Source organism: Ascaphus truei, chromosome 5, assembly GCF_040206685.1.
Source record: "Ascaphus truei isolate aAscTru1 chromosome 5, aAscTru1.hap1, whole genome shotgun sequence".
In the NCBI taxonomy this organism is placed as follows: Eukaryota; Metazoa; Chordata; class Amphibia; order Anura; family Ascaphidae; genus Ascaphus; species Ascaphus truei.
Genome location: NC_134487.1, coordinates 17,429,098 through 17,446,603, shown reverse-complemented (window position 1 = coordinate 17,446,603; position 17,506 = coordinate 17,429,098). Strand labels below are relative to the sequence as shown.

Sequence of the window (17,506 nt, the reverse complement as noted above, 5' to 3'; positions counted from 1 at the left end):
CGAAAGCCTCACCCCTTCTTATTATACTGCTTTAATATCTCTTACATATTATCCCACCAGATTTGCCCCCGGGCTTAATAATAAATATTTATAATAAATAATAAAGGATTTCTAATAAGTGCTGCTTCTGCGTGTCACTTTCATTCCAAGGAAACCTCAATACGTTTGTCTCTCTCACTAGGCACCGATTCACTAAGCAGCGTTAGCATTTTGCATGTGGGCTTAACCCCTGATGGTGTACATGGTATGTAACAAAGCAATGTAGTGTAAATCAGAGTATTCACCAGTAATATGATGTGTTATTTTAAATTCCTGGTATGTAAAAGGGGTGCTAATGAGCCAATTAGGGTCTAAATCATAATTATCTGTGATTTACTAAGAAGGGCTATTGTTAAACGTTATCTTGTTTCACATCTGCTCAGTTGTCAAAGTAACGTAATAAGTGGTGCAGTGTATGAGTTTATGTATGTACAGTATGTATTTATATAGCGTCCTTAATGTGCATAGCGCTTCACAGCAGTAATATACCTGACAATCATATAAATAACAAATATAAATAACAAATAATGGGAATAAGTGCTTCAGACATAAAAGTAACATTTAGGAAAAGGAGTCCCTGCTCTGAAGAGCTTACAATCTAATGTGTTGGTAGGAAGAACGTACAGAGACAGTAGGTGGGCGTTCTGGTAAGTGCGTCTGCAAGGGGCCAAGGTTTATGTATACGGTGTTAATTAACAGCCATGTAGCTACTGTACTTATATTTTTATGTTCTGGAGTGCGCGTGTTTAGAAACCCTTTACCCCCATCTTCCTGCGCTTCATTTACTCCTGCTGTGTAGGCCAGGGGGGCTAAACTCAGTCCTTTATCCCACCCCCTCCCCCCAACAGGTCAGGTTTTCAGGATATCCCAGCTTCAGCACAGGTGGCTCAACCAGAGGCTCAGTCAAAGACTGAGACTCTGATTGAGCCACCTGTGCTGAAGCAGGGACTGATTGAGCCACCTGAAGCAGGGATATCCTGAAAACCTGACCTGGGGGGGGTCTTGAGGACTGGAGTTAAACACCCCTTGTGTAGGTGACCTAGTCCCATACAGACTGTTGCTGACGCTTGAGAACCAGTGGTACAAACGCTATGCAGCGGGGCCGGCAGAGCGTTATGTTTCCACGCGCAGCTACGGCAGCTAAAGGCGTAACTATGTTTCGCAGCGGGAGTTTTGTCGTTCCCCCCGCCCCGTCTCCTGATGGTAAGACGGAGAGCCTTGCGATAGTTTTTTGACAAACGCTATTAAGGCCCGGTTTACTAAACCTCGTTAAATCAAAGTACAACAGCTACTTCTGCTTATCTCTGTGAGACTAATGATGGCTCATAATTACAATACTATATCCATCCCTTCTGTTTACAAAGGGTGTCAAACAGTTACACCTAACCTATTAAAAATGGCGCCGTCTCCAGATCAGGGGTGCCCAACTCCAGTCCTCAAGCACCTCCAACAGGTCAGGTTTTCAGGATATCCCCGCTTCTGCACAAGTGCTCAATCAGAGGCTCAGTGATTGAGCCAGCTGTGCTGAATCTGGGATATCCTAAAAACCTGACCTGTTGGGGGGATCATGATTGGAATTGAACACCCTTGCTATAGATCACTTTTGTCATTATAAAGTGTGCTAATGGGCATGGCAGCAGCATGTATAAGGGGTTAAATCTGGGGGAGTTTTTATTTCGACTATATCTGACATTTATGAGTAATTTAAAATACTCGTATCTCAGTTACTTTGTAAACATGGTGAGATAAATTGATTTCTTCTCTCCGACCACCCATTCTCTTCATTGGCTCCCTGTCTCCGATAAGAACCCCGATCCTGGGGTAAGGAAAGAGGACACACTTGAATGACAAACACTCCACCCCCCAGTGATAGCAAAGAGAAGGGTTTGGGGCATTCTTTGTGGATTGCACCTTAAAGTCTTTGCATGTACGGCCTTCCGGGTAAACTCTGCACCATTTTATTGCCGGGGCTGCCAACAGCACAATCTTTAACCCAGAGAGGGACATAGTTGGACTTCCTGCAGTTAACGTGATTGCCGACTTGCAGGTGATTATTACTGCAGCTTCCTGTGCTCAGCAAGGTGTTGCCCTGCTGCACCATCTCTCACACGCTTAACCCCTTCCCTGCCAGGGGTGTCTGCAATGTCAAAATCATTCAGTCAGTCAGACATATCATCTGAAAGAATGGGCAATTAAAAGCAGTAGCACCCCCCCCCCCTCCCCATTATCATCAAATGGTTTTAACCCTTTCATTGCTAGGGAGCCTGCAAAGCAACGCACTGAAAGAGTTAAGAATTGCCACTGTATCCTGTACCTTGCTGTATTCCCTCCCAGAATCCTCAGAAATAGCTCAAATCAGAAATGTGCAGATTCTCTCAGAGTCTCGTGGATTTGGTATCAGTCTCACTGACCTATACTGACATTTTTACATTTTTAGGACTTTTTTGTTAAAATGGCAATTTTTGGTGCAGAGCCACCTCTTGTACCATTGATTTTGGACCGTGGCAGTTAATAAAAGCGTTGGTCAGCCACTCACGACAAATGCTGTTCATTTTCTTAGGTGGAATCACCATTTCAGTCCCATTGTGGCACTTTAGCACGAAACAATATTTACACGAGTTCCCTTGTACCGATAGATCTAATCTAGTTCTTGGAGGATGGTACTGCCGTATCAAACTTGGTGCAGCTCATAAAGAGACCAGAGCTTGGCGCCCGCTGGGAGGCAAACTCTGGAACCAACCCAGTGGACTTGGCGTATGTGCACTCTGCCCCGGCTAATGATCCTTCCGCTGGTTCACCTAAAAGGGAGCAGCAGAGAATAATAGTAATATCCTCACGCACTGGCACGTGTAGCTGTTCTGCATTGGGCACAGGATGCAGACACCAGGCACCGAACCAACAAAATAGATGCAGCTGGATGGAAAGAGTCCACCAAGAAATGTACTAATCCGCGCAGTGACGCTTTTCCCAAGGAGTTTCAGAGTCCTGAGTCCTGTGCTCGTTTTCCTAGCAGGCCCTGACCTGCCCGGCCCCCACATCAGGAATGTAAGAGGAAGTGTGCAGGGCATTCTGCTTTTGTTCCTGTGGCAGCGGAGGGATTCCATGACTATAGGACAGGCCTTTACCATGTCTGCATGGGGCTGTCATATACTCTTCATCCCTGCAGCCTGATTGGAGCGTGAATTCCCCAGATACTTACTGGTTAAAGAAGCGGTGGTTACTTTCTGGTATTTAAATCCCTACATCACCCGCGCCAATGGGAGACCCCAATTTTGTTTCCCCTGGAGGGGGACGTGAAATTGGCTACTTTTACCCGTAAGTATCTCAGGGACCAGGGGGTTATTGGAGCCGAAAATAGCTCGTTTCAGTTCTGGGGACCCCCTACTTCTCATCCTGGTAAAATAAGAAGGGGGGGGGTTAAAAATGCGGTTGGGGAAACTGTTGTTTTAATGATTGAGTTACATCAGAGGTGGCCAACTCCAGTCCTCAAGGGCCACCAACAGGTCAGATGTGAAGAATATCCCTGCTTCAGCACAGGTGGCTCAAACTGTGGCTCACTCATTTATATAGTCAACAATTGAGCCACCTGTGCTGAAGCAGGGCTTTCCAAACCTGACCTGTTGGTGGCCCATTGAGGGCTCGCGTTGGCCACTTCTGGGCTACATCATGCAGGGAGACACAATAACAATGAAGGTCCCCTGTATAATTTTCTGATTAACTCCATTTGGTTTGGAAGACCCCCTATTTCTTGACCAGGTGATGAGAGGGATCGCTTTAGTATTGCGATGGACCTCTTGCCGACGCACTTACAAAAACACCCCCCTACTGTCTCTGTAAGGCCGTGTTTATACTGAAAAACGTGCGTTGCATGGAGCGACGGCGCCAAAACAAGTAGCATACATACAATTAAAGTGCTCATACCGCAGGCGACGGTCGCGGTGCACCCGACGGCTGGGGAAGAGACTACGACATTTGTATTTCTCTGGCGACAGCCATGTCACGTGAGCGGTTCAGCCAAAAAAGGCAAACCGCTCATGGCCACGCCTCCAAGCCTCCTCTGCCCTGTCTCCCCGGTATAATCAAGATGCCGCTCGGCGACGTCACAGAATAGCGCTGCCGCCTTGGTATAGTCTCAGCCGTAGATCTCCCTACTTACCACTTAGGCTGCGGCCCCGCTGGCACTGACCGCATTCATGCTTGAGAGCGGTGACTTCACCAACTCTCAAAGCATGAGCGCCGGGTGTCCTGTCTATTTTGCACGCGTGCGCGTGGGGGCATTGGTGGCATGTTGAGCGCGTTTTCAAGCGCACTTTTTTTTGTCTCCTCAAGCGCCAAGCTTGGGAGAGCGTGCGTGCCCGTGCCGCATGAATGGGGACGTCAACATAAAGAGTACAAGAAGTAAAAGCGGCACGAGCCGAGCGCACAGCATGCTCAGCGCAAGCGGGAACGCAGCCCTAGATTGTAAGCTCTTCAGGGCAGGGACTCCCTTTCCTAATGTCCACTTTTATGTCTTACGGGCTTATTCCTATTGTGTCACATGTATTACTGCAGTAAAGCGCTGTGTACATGGATGTCACTGTATTAATAAAGACATACATCCAATGGAGAAAACAATATTGACAATCACATTACTACACACCCTCTGTGTGCCAGAGAACCACTTAGAAAGCCAAATAGTATAAGGCAGGGAGAGAATAAACAGAGATAGGGTCAGTAATACACTCCCCAAAACTTCCTGTCACAATGATTACAATAAACTGCCTAACATGGTTTAAAACAGTTTCACTCTTTAACATGAGATTTATACTAATGATGTGTATTAATAATTACAGTATTAATAATATTAGTGCATGTTATTTTTAAAAGGGGAATACAAATAATAATAATAATAATAATAATAATAATAGCATGTTCTTGTATAGCGCTGCAAGTTTTACTTCGCGCTTTACAGAGACATTTTGCAGACACAGTCCCTGCCCCGTGGAGCTTACAATCTATGTTTTTGTGCCTGAGGCACAGGAAGATAAAGTGACTTGTCCAAGGTCACAAGGAGCCAACACCAGGAATTGAACCAGTGTTCCCCTGCTTCAAACTTGCTCCTTACCGTGCACCCCAAAACTGGAACAACCTACCGGAGACTAACAAATCCACCACCAGTTTGTTCTTTCAAAACTAAAGCTGTCTCACATTTTAATCTGGTCTGTAACTGTTACATACGCCCATAATATATATTATCTCCTACTGTGCATGCAATATATTGTATATAATGTATACCCTGTTCATTTATGTAACTGTATTTGTAAACATGTATTATTTGTCATTTTAACTCTATGCCCAGGACATAGGTGAAAACGAGAGGTAACTCTCACTGTATTACTTCCCGGTAACACATTTTATAAATAAATAAACTCAGTGCCAGTCAATGTCTTTACTCACTGAGCCGCTCCTTCTCCCTGAAATGAACATAAATACTTTTCTTTCTGAAAACGGCATACACAAGTAAGACATACTTCCTGAAACATCTGTCATTATGTCACTTTGTTTCAATGTGTGGACTGCACCATTATTGTGTTTTACAGATAACTCCTGTAAAGTGTTACTGGGCTCTGCTTGTGCAATCAGCTGCACCTCCCTCTAATCAGCATGGGATGTGGCACATACCCTCTGCCCTTACCTTTTCGGAATGACATAGCTGAGGTCAGAGCTAGTGACACTGTGATTGGAGTATCAGAGGTTGAAGAGGCCAGCAGCAGTCTGGACAGAGGGGATCCCAGAGAAAGCAGGAAACGGTCTAATTTGGGCAATTTCCCCCCCACTCTGACGTCACTTCAGGGAAGAGGCTGAGTTAGACTTTGCACTGCGCACACAGGGGAAGTTGCAGTAACCCTGGCTGTGACATTGCTTTGAATGAGTTTCTTTACAACCTATAGAACATACTGTACACACATAAATGACAGGGTTATATTCACTGCTATACATTATATTAAACCTTGCCACGGAAGGGTTTATATAGGTTTTATTTATTTTTTCAATACATAATTCATTTGAATTGTAACTCTTACACTGCTGGCAGTGCTTGTAACGCATTGCAATGCCAGGGGACACATACAAATGCTGTGAATCTGTGTTTACATATAGGCTGTATACTGTATGGACAGGCCATAGTGTTGTATTTATTTTATTTATTTATAAAAATGTTTTACACGGAAGTAATACATTGAGAGTTACCTCTCGTTTTCAAGTATGTCCTGGGCACATAGCAGGGGAGCAAAAAAGGGTAGAAATGGTGGTCACTGCTCCCCCGAATCCTCGGAATCAACCAAGCGCTAAGTAACTAAAAATATTATTTATTCATGAAATAACGAGAAAGCGTACAAGGTGTACAGCTCCAACGCGTTTCGTCTCCACAGAGACTTTATCAAAGAGTGACGTGCACTGTAGCAGGTGAGCCTTAAGTAGGTAAAGCTCTGATTTCATTGGTTAAAAATAGAAAGGCAGGATACATCACAGTCCACCTGTTGCAAAGTGAATGTAATCACGAATGCAACTGGACTGAGTATACTACCATTAAAAGAAACCTCAAAACAAAACTACCGCAGAAGAGATCACCTGCAACCCAAAAAGCTGACAAAAAATATATATATGAAAGAAAATGTCAAAACAAAACACAGATAATATACAGTGAAACAATAAAGAAAAATATTGATAATAATGAACAATGAATATATATAATAACAATAAAACAAAGAATAATAAAAAGGAAGAAGAAAAAATAAAAGAAAAATATATATAACGAATAAAAAAAGAAAAAAAGCGCTATATAATAATGTTATTGAATTGCAACATAGATGCATAATACAAATATATCAAAATATATCAAACTGAATAATAGTGAATATGGATAACTATAAAATATTAAATATTGATTGTGTGAAAGAATATATTGCATTATATAAAAATCATAAATAAATAATTGAGACATAGTCTCATCTGTGTAAATGCACGACTTCAATTTGTATGATGATAATAATACATAAAAGACATAATGATGGAAAATGCAGAAATATATAGGAGACATAACTATTGGGAATTAGACTAAAGAATAATAAGGAGGATAGGTATAAGCAATGTGACATACATCATGAGCACCATAAAGGGGGTTTAATCATGTAAGAAATGCTTAAGCTCCCAAGCAATGTTGAGACCCCCAGGAGGAAGAGTGCCCATGGTATATATCCAGAACATCTCCTGCCTATTCAACCTATTCTCCCTATCTCCTCCTCTAGGATGAGGTGGTATGTACTCAATACAGGAAAAGGAAAAATTGGCTATGCCTCCTTTTGGACATATAGAAAAGTGACGGGACACTGGATGGGCAAGATCTTTCTTCTTAATGAGTCGTACATGTTCTGCTATTCTACACCTTAAAGCTCTTATAGTGCGACCTATATAACGTAGACCACAACCATATTGTAAGATATAGATAACATACATAGTAGAGCAGTTCAAAAAGCTCTTAATATGATATTTGTTCTTATTTTTAGAATTGGTCAGGAATTTAATTGGTTGGGCATATCTGCACATAGAACATCTGCCACGTGAAAAAAATCCAGTAGGGATACCTCCAATAGGAGGTTTCATAGAACTAGAATCAAACAAACTAGGAGATAAGTGAGACGCAAGTGTCTTAGCCTTTCTATAAACAAATGTAGGACCTGTTTGGGTAAGTTTACAAATAACTTTGTCAAGTGACAATGTTTGAGAACTATATCTCTAATTGATCTAGATTGTTTATTATAAGTAGAAATAAACAATGGACATACATTGTCCTCATTTGAGTATGTTGTTTTGTTATTGTATTTATATTTCTTTTTAACCAGGTCTTTTCTATCAAGACCATCAGCATGATTAAACGCTTCCTGAATTATAATCTCATTGTATCCTCTAGCAGAAAATCTCCCTTTCATATCATTAGACTGCAAGATGAACATATCATCATCAGAACATAGTCTTTTTAACAAATTGTGCTTTGGGGATATTTTTGACAAGGGAGGGGGGGTGACAGCTATTAGCACAGAAGAAGGTTCCTGGAATGTTCCTTTCTATAAATATCTGTTTGGATTCTCATCCCACCATCAATATATAGTGTCAAGTCTAAGTAGTTGACATGGTGACATTGTGTTCATAAGTGAATTTAATATTATAACTGTGCGTATTAAGTTTGTGAATAAAAGAAGAGAGTGATAAATGATCTCCATCCCACACCATTATCAGGTCATCAATGTACCTCTTATAATTTATAATTTGATTATGAAAAGAATTAGTGTCGTGATAAATAAATTATGCTTCACAAAAACCCATAAACAAATTAGCGTATGAAGGTGCAAAACTCGTGCCCATAGCTGTGCCTAACTTTTGTAAATAATAATGTGTATCAAATAAAAAATAATTGTGAGTGAGTAAAAAATGAATGGAATCTAAAAGAAAAGTGCAATGTGAGATAGAAAGATCAGATAAATCCAGAAAGTGTTCAACTGCTGCTAACCCGTGTTTGTGTTCAATGATAGAATATAGTGAGGTCACATCTAGTGTAACCCACCTATAGTTCTTATTCCAGATTAGGTCTTGCAAACTAACAATAAGGTCTGTTGTGTCTTTAATAAATGATGGTAGTCGACAAACCAAAGGTTGTAAGAAGCTGTCCACATACCGTGATAAACCATCTCCCAAAGATCCAATACTCGCAACTATGGGCTGACCAGGAGGGTCGACCAGTGACTTATGGATCTTTGGGAGATGGTGAAACACCGGAACCACGGGATGTGGACAGCTCAAGAAATCAATTTCCTTGTTATTAATAACCGTAAGAATTTTACCAAAGTTAATCAATTCATCTAGTTCTCCCAAATATTTGGGGGTTGGATCTCCCCTCAGACGCTCGTAGCTGTTAGTATCCCTTAATTGTCTGTAGGCTTCCCATTGATATTGGTCAGCCGACAGAATAACCAATGCACCCCCTTATCTGCACTTTTGAGTATTATATTATAGTCTTTTTTTATTTGATCTATTTGTTGAATTTCTGAATATGTGAGATTGTTAGAGTTCATATGTGCATAAGAGAAGCCACTGGCTAGTATTCCAAGGTCTCTTTCAACTAACCTCTCAAATGTAGAGATAAAGGGGCCTCTATTTGAGTTGGGACAAAATAATGATTTTTTTCTCAACTCCGAGTCAGACCATGAATATAGATCTCATTCAGTCTCGTTTGAGGGTCCATCAGATCATAACAGAGATTTTCGGGGGACATCAAGGGGGCAGGCAAAGCCATCTACGTCTTCATTTTACATCAAGCCAAGTAAACCATCTTCCCAGTCCTCTTTTTCCCAAACAGGATCAAAAAAACATACAGAACAAGAAGATCAAAGAGGAAACGGCACAGCTATGGGCACGAGTTTTGCACCTTCATACGCTAATTTGTTTATGGGTTTTTGTGAAGCACAATTTATTTATCACGACACTAATTCTTTTCGTAATCAAATTATATATTATAAGAGGTACATTGATGACCTGATAATGGTGTGGGATGGGGATCATTTATCACTCTCTTCTTTTATTCACAAACTTAATAAGAACAGTTAAAATATTAAATTCACTTATGAACACAATATTCACCATGTTAACTACTTAGACTTGACACTATATATTGATGGTGGGATGAGAATCCAAACAGATATTTATAGAAAGGAACATTACAGGAACTCCCTTCTGTGTGCAACTAGCTGTCACCCCCCCCCCCCTCCCTTGTCAAAAATATCCCAAAAGCACAATTTGTGCGGTTAAAAAACTGTGTTCTGATGATGATATGTTCATCTTGCAGTCTAATGATATGAAAGAGAGATTTTCTGTTAGAGGATACAATGAGACTATAATTCTGGAAGCGTTTAATCATGCAGATGGTCTTGATAGAAAAGACCTGGTTAAAAAGAAATATAAATACAATAACAAAACAACATACTCAAATGAGGACAATGTATGTCCATTGTTTATTCCTACTTATAATAAACAATCTAAATCAATTAGAGATATAGTTCTGAAACATTGGCATACATTGTCACTTGACAAAGATATTTGTAAACTTACCCAAACAGGTCCTACATTTGTTTATAGAAAGGCTAAGACACTTGCGTCTCACTTATCTCCTAGTTTGATTCTAGTTCTATGAAACCTCCTATTGGAGGTATCCCTACTGGATTTTTTTCACGTGGCAGATGTTCTATGTGCAGATATGCCCAACCAATTAAATTCCTGACCAATTCTAAAAATAAGAACAAATATCGTATTAAGAGCTTTTTGAACTGCTCTACTACGTATTTTATCTATCTCTTACAATGTGGTTGTGGTCTACGTTATATAGGTCGCACTATAAGAGCTTTAAGGTGTAGAATAGCAGAACATGTACGACTCATTAAGAAGAAAGATCTTGCCCATCCAGTGTCCCGTCACTTTTCTATATGTCCAAAAGGAGGCATAGCCAATTTTTCCTTTTCCTGTATTGAGTACATACCACCTCATCCTAGAGGAGGAGATAGGGAGAATAGGTTGAATAGGCAGGAGATGTTCTGGATATATACCATGGGCATTCTTCCTCCTGGGGGTCTCAACATTGATTGGTAGCTTAAGCATTTCTTACATGATTAAACCCCCTTTATGGTGCTCATGATATATGTCACATTGCTTATACCTATCCTCCTTATTATTCTTTATTCTAATTCCCAATAGTTATGTCTCCTATATATTTCTGTATTTTCCATCATTATGTCTTTTATGTATTATTAGCATTATACAAATTGAAATCGTGCATTTACACAGATGCCTCAATTATTTATTTATGATTTTTATATAATGCAAAATATTCTTTCACACAATCAATATTTAATATTTTATAGTTATCCATATTCACTATTATTCAGTTTGATATATTTTGATATATTTGTATTATGCATCTATGTTGCAATTCAATAACATTATTATATAGCCCTTTTTTTCTTTCTTTATTCGTTATATATATATTTTATTTTATTTTTTTCTTCGTCCTTTTTATTATTCTTTGTTTTATTGTTATTATATATTTTCATTGTTCATTATTAGCAATATTTTTCTTTATTGTTTCACTGTATATTCTGTGTTTTGTTTTGACATTTTCTTTCATATATATATTTTTTGTCAGCTTTTTGTGTTGCGGGTGATCTCTTCTGTGGTAGTTTTGTGTGTTGAGGTTTTTTAATGGTAGTATACTCAGTCCTGTTGCATTCGTGATTACATTCACTTTGCAACAGGTGGACTGTGATGTATCCTCCCTTTCTATTTTCAACCAATGAAATCAGAGCTTTACCTCCTTAAGGCTCACCTGCTACAGTGCACGTCACTCTTTGATAAAGTCTCTGTGGAGACGAAACGCGTTGGAGCTGTACACCTTGTACGCTTTCTCGTTATTTCATGAATAAATAATATTTTTAGTTACTTAGCGCTTGGTTGATTCCGAGGATTCGGGGGAGCAGTGACCACCATTTCTACCCTTTTTTGCTACACTATCTACCGGCTGGAGCACGCACAGTGATCCGATTGCGTGTGGGGGTCCTTCATCAAACTTCAGCGACAACAGGCAGACACGGGCAGCTCAGCGTGATTACCGGCCAGCTGATATATGGTGTGGGACACAGGGTGCGGTAAGGGAAGCTATCCGAGGACACTGTGAGTATCGCATTGCCTGCATGGCATTGAAATTTCTTGTTATTTGGATTCACTAAGCTTATTAACTCCCCACCCTGGCTGAGTCCACTCTCAACACAGCGAGGACACTTTGCTTATTTACTTAATCCCCCCACACACGCTGACACAACCGAAGGAATCAGAGACATTTGCTTAACAACATTTCTTTATTTCATCATGGCTATTGACGGAGCATCGGTTCTTTGAGGTTTGTTCCTCATTTTTTCCACAGAGCAGGGGAGCGCAATCTTTTTTTTTTTTTTTCCTTCGCCACCCTGCCGGCTGATCCCCACTCTGCGCCTCCCTCACCCCCCCCCCCCGCCTCTTACCTTGCCATAGCAACGTGACATCATATGACTGCACGGTGTCATTTGACACCACGTTGCCGTGACGACGTGTCAACAGAAGCAAGGTAAGTGCAGTTTACAGAGGCCTTCGCTGCTTCCCCGGCACTTAATTTAAGTGCCTTTGGGAAGCGCACGGGGCCTCTGCAAATCATGCGCCTCCCGCTGACAATCTCCCCAGCGCCCCACAGTTTGCACACCGCTGGCATAGCGTTTTGGTTACAATAAATGAACAGAGGTTATACATTATATTTAAAGACATTGTATGAATTAAAGATAATAACAAATGTTAAATTAAATTTAAAACGTTAAACACTTCTGTTAAGTCAAATGTTCATTTAATTGCATATAGTGTCATATTGATTTGGGAAGATGAAATAGATGACATAGCATTATACTCTGCCACTGTATGTGGGTAGGAGAGGTAAATAAGCACACACATCATATTTTATATATATATATATATATATATATATATATATATATATATATATATATATATATATATACACTATATATCTTTATTATTGTAGTGATTGTTATTATTTCATTATTAGTTATTTCTAGTAGCAAACAGCTGATGCGAGCTATGCTTTTAATATTCTGCTTCTGTTGGCTTCTTGGGACACCTGGTGGGATGGAGGGGGAGGGGAATGGGGGCAGGGGACGGGAATGGGGGGGGAGGGGAATGGGGGGAGGGGACATTATTAAAGTTAATGCCCCTGCTCAGCTAGGTTCCGTATAGGGTAGAGTGGTGTAGGATAGGATAGAGTGGTGTAGGATAGGATAGAGTGGTGTAGGATAGGATAGAGTGGTGTAGGATAGGATAGAGTGGTGTAGGATAGGATAGAGTGGTGTAGGATAGGATAGAGTAGTGTAGGATAGGATAGAGTGGTGTAGGATAGGATAGAGTGGTGTAGGATAGGATACGCTGCTGCGCTGAGAAATATACTAATAATCTACAAAAAGAAAAAAGCACTTAGCTTGAAAAGCACTCCGTAGCCAGCTGTCTGATTAATGAGTTGTATTAAAATTAATCTTTAATAATATCTTTATTAAAATAACGTGTACAAAAAAAGAGACAAACTTTTAATTCACATAAGACCTAGCAAATAGCCAGTCTCCTGAATATTAGGTGTTAGTGTGTTTCCACCCAGCCCGTGGAGAACGACTGAATTATACATTTTAGTCGGCCAATAATATAATTCCACCTCGTCCGTGGAGATTGACTGATTGATTGACTGATTAATTGGTTTTAGTCAGCCAATATTTGAGCAACAAATACCAGAATCACAAATAGTTCACTTCAAGTGGGAACTGACACATTATCTGTGTTCAGAGTGACACTATTTGCCCTGTTCTAATTGTGGTTGCAAATATCTTGTGGTTAGAAGAGATTTTACATTCAGTGAAGTGACAATTGGTGGTTTAGCTACAATGTTGCCATAGTGTGGCCAGATGCTGACACATAGAACAGCTCACTTGGAGTATTTAGTTACAAATAATCCTAGAATGTTTGTGAGGTTTGATACAAAGTGTTGCATTCTGCAACAATTCTTCAAGTGACCTGATATATCCTTGGCTCCCTGAACTAGCACATTTCTAGATATATTGCACCTTGGCATAAAACGATCAGTTAGAAAAGCTGCTGGCTGCTTTCCTAGTTCATGTTGATGTGCTTCAGTGGAACACTGCAATGTGAAAGCAGTGAATGTATTATTATTAAATAGAGCTGGTAGGCACTCCGGATGGTCAGGCTGACGACATCAGATGATCCCAGCAGGTTTAGCCAGCCCAGGTTTTTAAATTGGAATAAGAGAACTAGCAAATCTATTCCACGGGTATATACAGTAAACCTACTTCCTTCTCCCCATAGTCACATGTCGTACAGCACATAAAGCAGCAGTTCAAGCTGCATCTCCTGTGATCGATCGACGAAGATTCAGCTCGGGGGTTAGAGGACCCATGATGCAAAGTTCTGTGGGGAAGATCATGTGACCAGGCAGTCACTAGATTCAATTGGTTCACTGCTAGAGACGCCAGAGCTCAAAAAGGGGTGTGCCAGAGACTATTTCAGAAGAAGAAGGGGATGTGACTTTGTAAATGGTTGCTATCGGAACAAAAAGTGCTTGTTACATTACATTTTAATACATTAAAAATGTCTTTAGAAATAGTTTTTTTTTTAAATGCTACAGTACAACTATTTTCTCATCGTACAGAACTGATTTTTTTTTTTTTAAACGCACACATCTAGGATATTATTTGAACTGCTGCTTTAAGCTGCCGAGTAGGATTCTGGGTAGTGAAATACAAATGAGCACATAGTGGGCGCTTCCTATGCAATTTATTACGTGGATTCCCTCTCCTCAGGGGACCGTCAGCCACAGACTTTTTTTTAGGAACGTGCACTTGCGCACAGATAAAGTCACCCAATTTGCACATTGATAGAAGGCTGGGTGGGTGCATCGGAACACTGGTGTGGCCCCGGAGAAGCAGGAGAGGTCTGAGAACCACTGCCATATAGCTTCTGCCTGCTGCATTAAACGGCTTATACTGCTAAGCCTGATTTGTCCTTCAGATACTCTTCATAACCCGGTACTCCGATCCCATTGCAAATATCCCAATCTCATGTAATAATACAGTATGGACTGTCTCTTCCTGAACTACCTGATTACAATAGTCATTGTGACTGAGCCACTGATTGATCCACCCGACCCCCCCCCCCCCCCAACAGGTCAGGGTTTCAGGATATCCCTGCTTCAGCATAAGTTGCTCAATCGGGGGCTCAGTCAAAGCCCCTGATTGAGCCCACCTGTGCCGAAGCAGGGACAAATTGAGCCACCTGTGCTGAAGCAGAGACTGGTTGAGTCACCTGTGCTGAAAACTATATCCTGAAAACTTGGGGATATCCTGAAAACTTGTTGGTGGCCTTTGAGGACTGGAGTTGGCCACCCCTGAATTAGATAATGATTAGAGATGAGCACAACAGTCCAAATCCGTCCCCTGGAATTTTCCAGGCTCTCCCTTCAAAATCCGTTTCAGGGGGTAAAATCCGCAGACGGATTGTTCCAACTTTTAACCCATGTGGATCCATTAAAATCCCCCACTATGTGGCTCGGTAATGAAGGTTTAAAATAACACCCCACCCCCCCCCCCCCCCCCCACCCCTTCCGGCGGGATTAACCAAAATCCATTCCGTAGAATGTGTTTATTTGGAATCCGTCGTCGTATTGTAAGAAAGAAGTTCGTCAGAAATTCTAATACCTGCCTGCGGATTAATCCGTCATTAAAATTTGAGATGAGACAGGAACCTTTGTGTGTGTGTTTTTTTTTTTTAATATTGTTTTCTATAGTATTTTAATTTGTTCCATTTGTTTTATTTTGATTTATTATGAGTGGTGCCTGGGCAGGGGGGGTGAGAGGTTGTTCTCAATGCGCCCTTGCTTTGAAACTGAGGACAGAGGTCGGATTCAACAACTGTTTTAGGCTCCGTTGGCAGTGCGGTCATGTATCAGCGACTCGTCGTGCTGGTACCATGTGTCAGAGTAAGCGTATTACTGGGCCTGCTTCAACCCTGGCTGCGTGCAGGGCTCAGGAACCGTCTGCTCTTGTGTCAGGGAGAACAGGTTGTTATTGAAAGTATCAGCGCAACAAGTTGTCCACACACATGGCTCACCTCATTCAATTCAGTAGTTGGATGCAACTGGTGGATATAGGGAAAACATGATTCCAAAAGAGAGGGTGAGGAGAGGATCACCCAAAGCTCCCTATTACCCGCACTCTGTTCAGTCATATACGGTGATATTGACCAAATTGTCTAATGTATATCTTTAACGGATCATGAGTGGGTACAAATTACTTGTAGTAATGCGTGTGATAAAGATCTACCTAATTATTTAAACAAGAGAGACCGTCTGGCGACTCCAGGTATAACACACGATCTAGCTTAATAAGCTTGTACTGTAAGATAGTAAGTGGAACATGTGGAAACAAGCCTAATGGAGATATGGTGGTAGTAGCTGAGTGCAGTCCCATTCCCAGTGTATGGTGATCGGCTGCAATTGCACAGCTGTATGTATAGAGTAGATACTCACAGTAAACCGTTCCCCTAGTCTCCTGGCTGGATGTTCACCTACAAGGATGAATGACGTCCTTCCGTTGCGCGGCCACGATCCGGATATGAATAAGAAGATAGATGATCGATGCCACCGCAGTTCCTATGGAAGTCAGACTCACCAGGTAGGATGATAAAATACATTTATTTAACTACATAAAACAGATACTGACAAACATGACTAGGAGACCTCCTCCCACGCGTTTCGAGCAAGTTTGCTCTTTCTCAAGGAGTGTAGAGAAAGAGCAAACTTGCTCGAAACGCGTGGGAGGAGGTCTCCTAGTCATGTTTGTCAGTATCTGTTTTATGTAGTTAAATAAATTAATTTTATCATCCTACCTGGTGAGTCTGACTTCCATAGGAACTGCGGTGCCGCATCGATCATCTATCTTCCTAATTATTTCAACACCTGATTCTAATTATCCCCTTTAATTTAGCAGATAAAAACAGGGTTTCACCTACTTTTGCACGTACTCTGATTCTTGCGTTGATGTCTCGGAGGCAGTGGGTGGATTGACTTCTGGACAAGGGGTTGTATGGTGATTGATTCACACTATCATTTAAGTACATTCCTTGCCATTTGTCAGTGCACTGTGGACTCAATTGAGGATATATAACCACATTATACTGTGTCCACTACACAGGACCTATTCCGATTTATAGGATGGGTCTATGTATGCACACATGACAGCCTGTGCTGCACGTTCACTTTTAGTTACACATGCTGACAATATGTCAGATGAAGTGTGTGTTGAACTTGTTTAGCAACACATCTTACTTTGTACTGACCGATACACGGAAGTGATTTGAATGCTGTATAATTGAGTATTTTGGCGCTTATTACTAACCCAATACTCTTAAGTAACGGAGTTATACTATGTGTGTCGGATTTGGTTAGATGTGGAATTATAGATACTGTATACTATTTCTAACAATCACTGAACCTATTTAATGGGTGTGAATATCCATACAAGCTAAAAAAATGTGTCTATTTTAAGTTTTAATGGTACAAATTAACTTTATTTTGCCTTTTTTACATAATCATTATGAAATCCTACAGAAGTTCGCTGTTTTGTACATGACATTTTAAATCAGGGGGTCTCTGGTGCTGAACCGCGTTAATTTCAGCTCCGGGGACCCCCTGCTTCCCGAGATACTTTCCCCAAAGCTGAAACTAATGAAAACATTTTGGGGGTGCATGTGCTCCTTTTAAGTGACACCTAGAGCTGAAATTGCTACA

The 17,506-nt window shown here is 41.0% G+C and overlaps 1 protein-coding gene across 1 annotated transcript in view; it reads right to left on the bottom strand.

The window, feature by feature from the left end:
• Window positions 1-5,863, bottom strand: part of PFKFB3 (6-phosphofructo-2-kinase/fructose-2,6-biphosphatase 3) — an 81,078-nt gene extending 75,215 nt beyond the window's left edge. The window contains exon 1 of the mRNA XM_075599409.1: window positions 5,714-5,863. Within this exon, the coding sequence (XP_075455524.1) occupies window positions 5,714-5,729 (16 nt within the window). The 5' untranslated portion in view covers window positions 5,730-5,863. The remainder of the gene's footprint in view (window positions 1-5,713) is intronic.
• Between the last annotated feature and the right edge of the window lie 11,643 nt (window positions 5,864-17,506).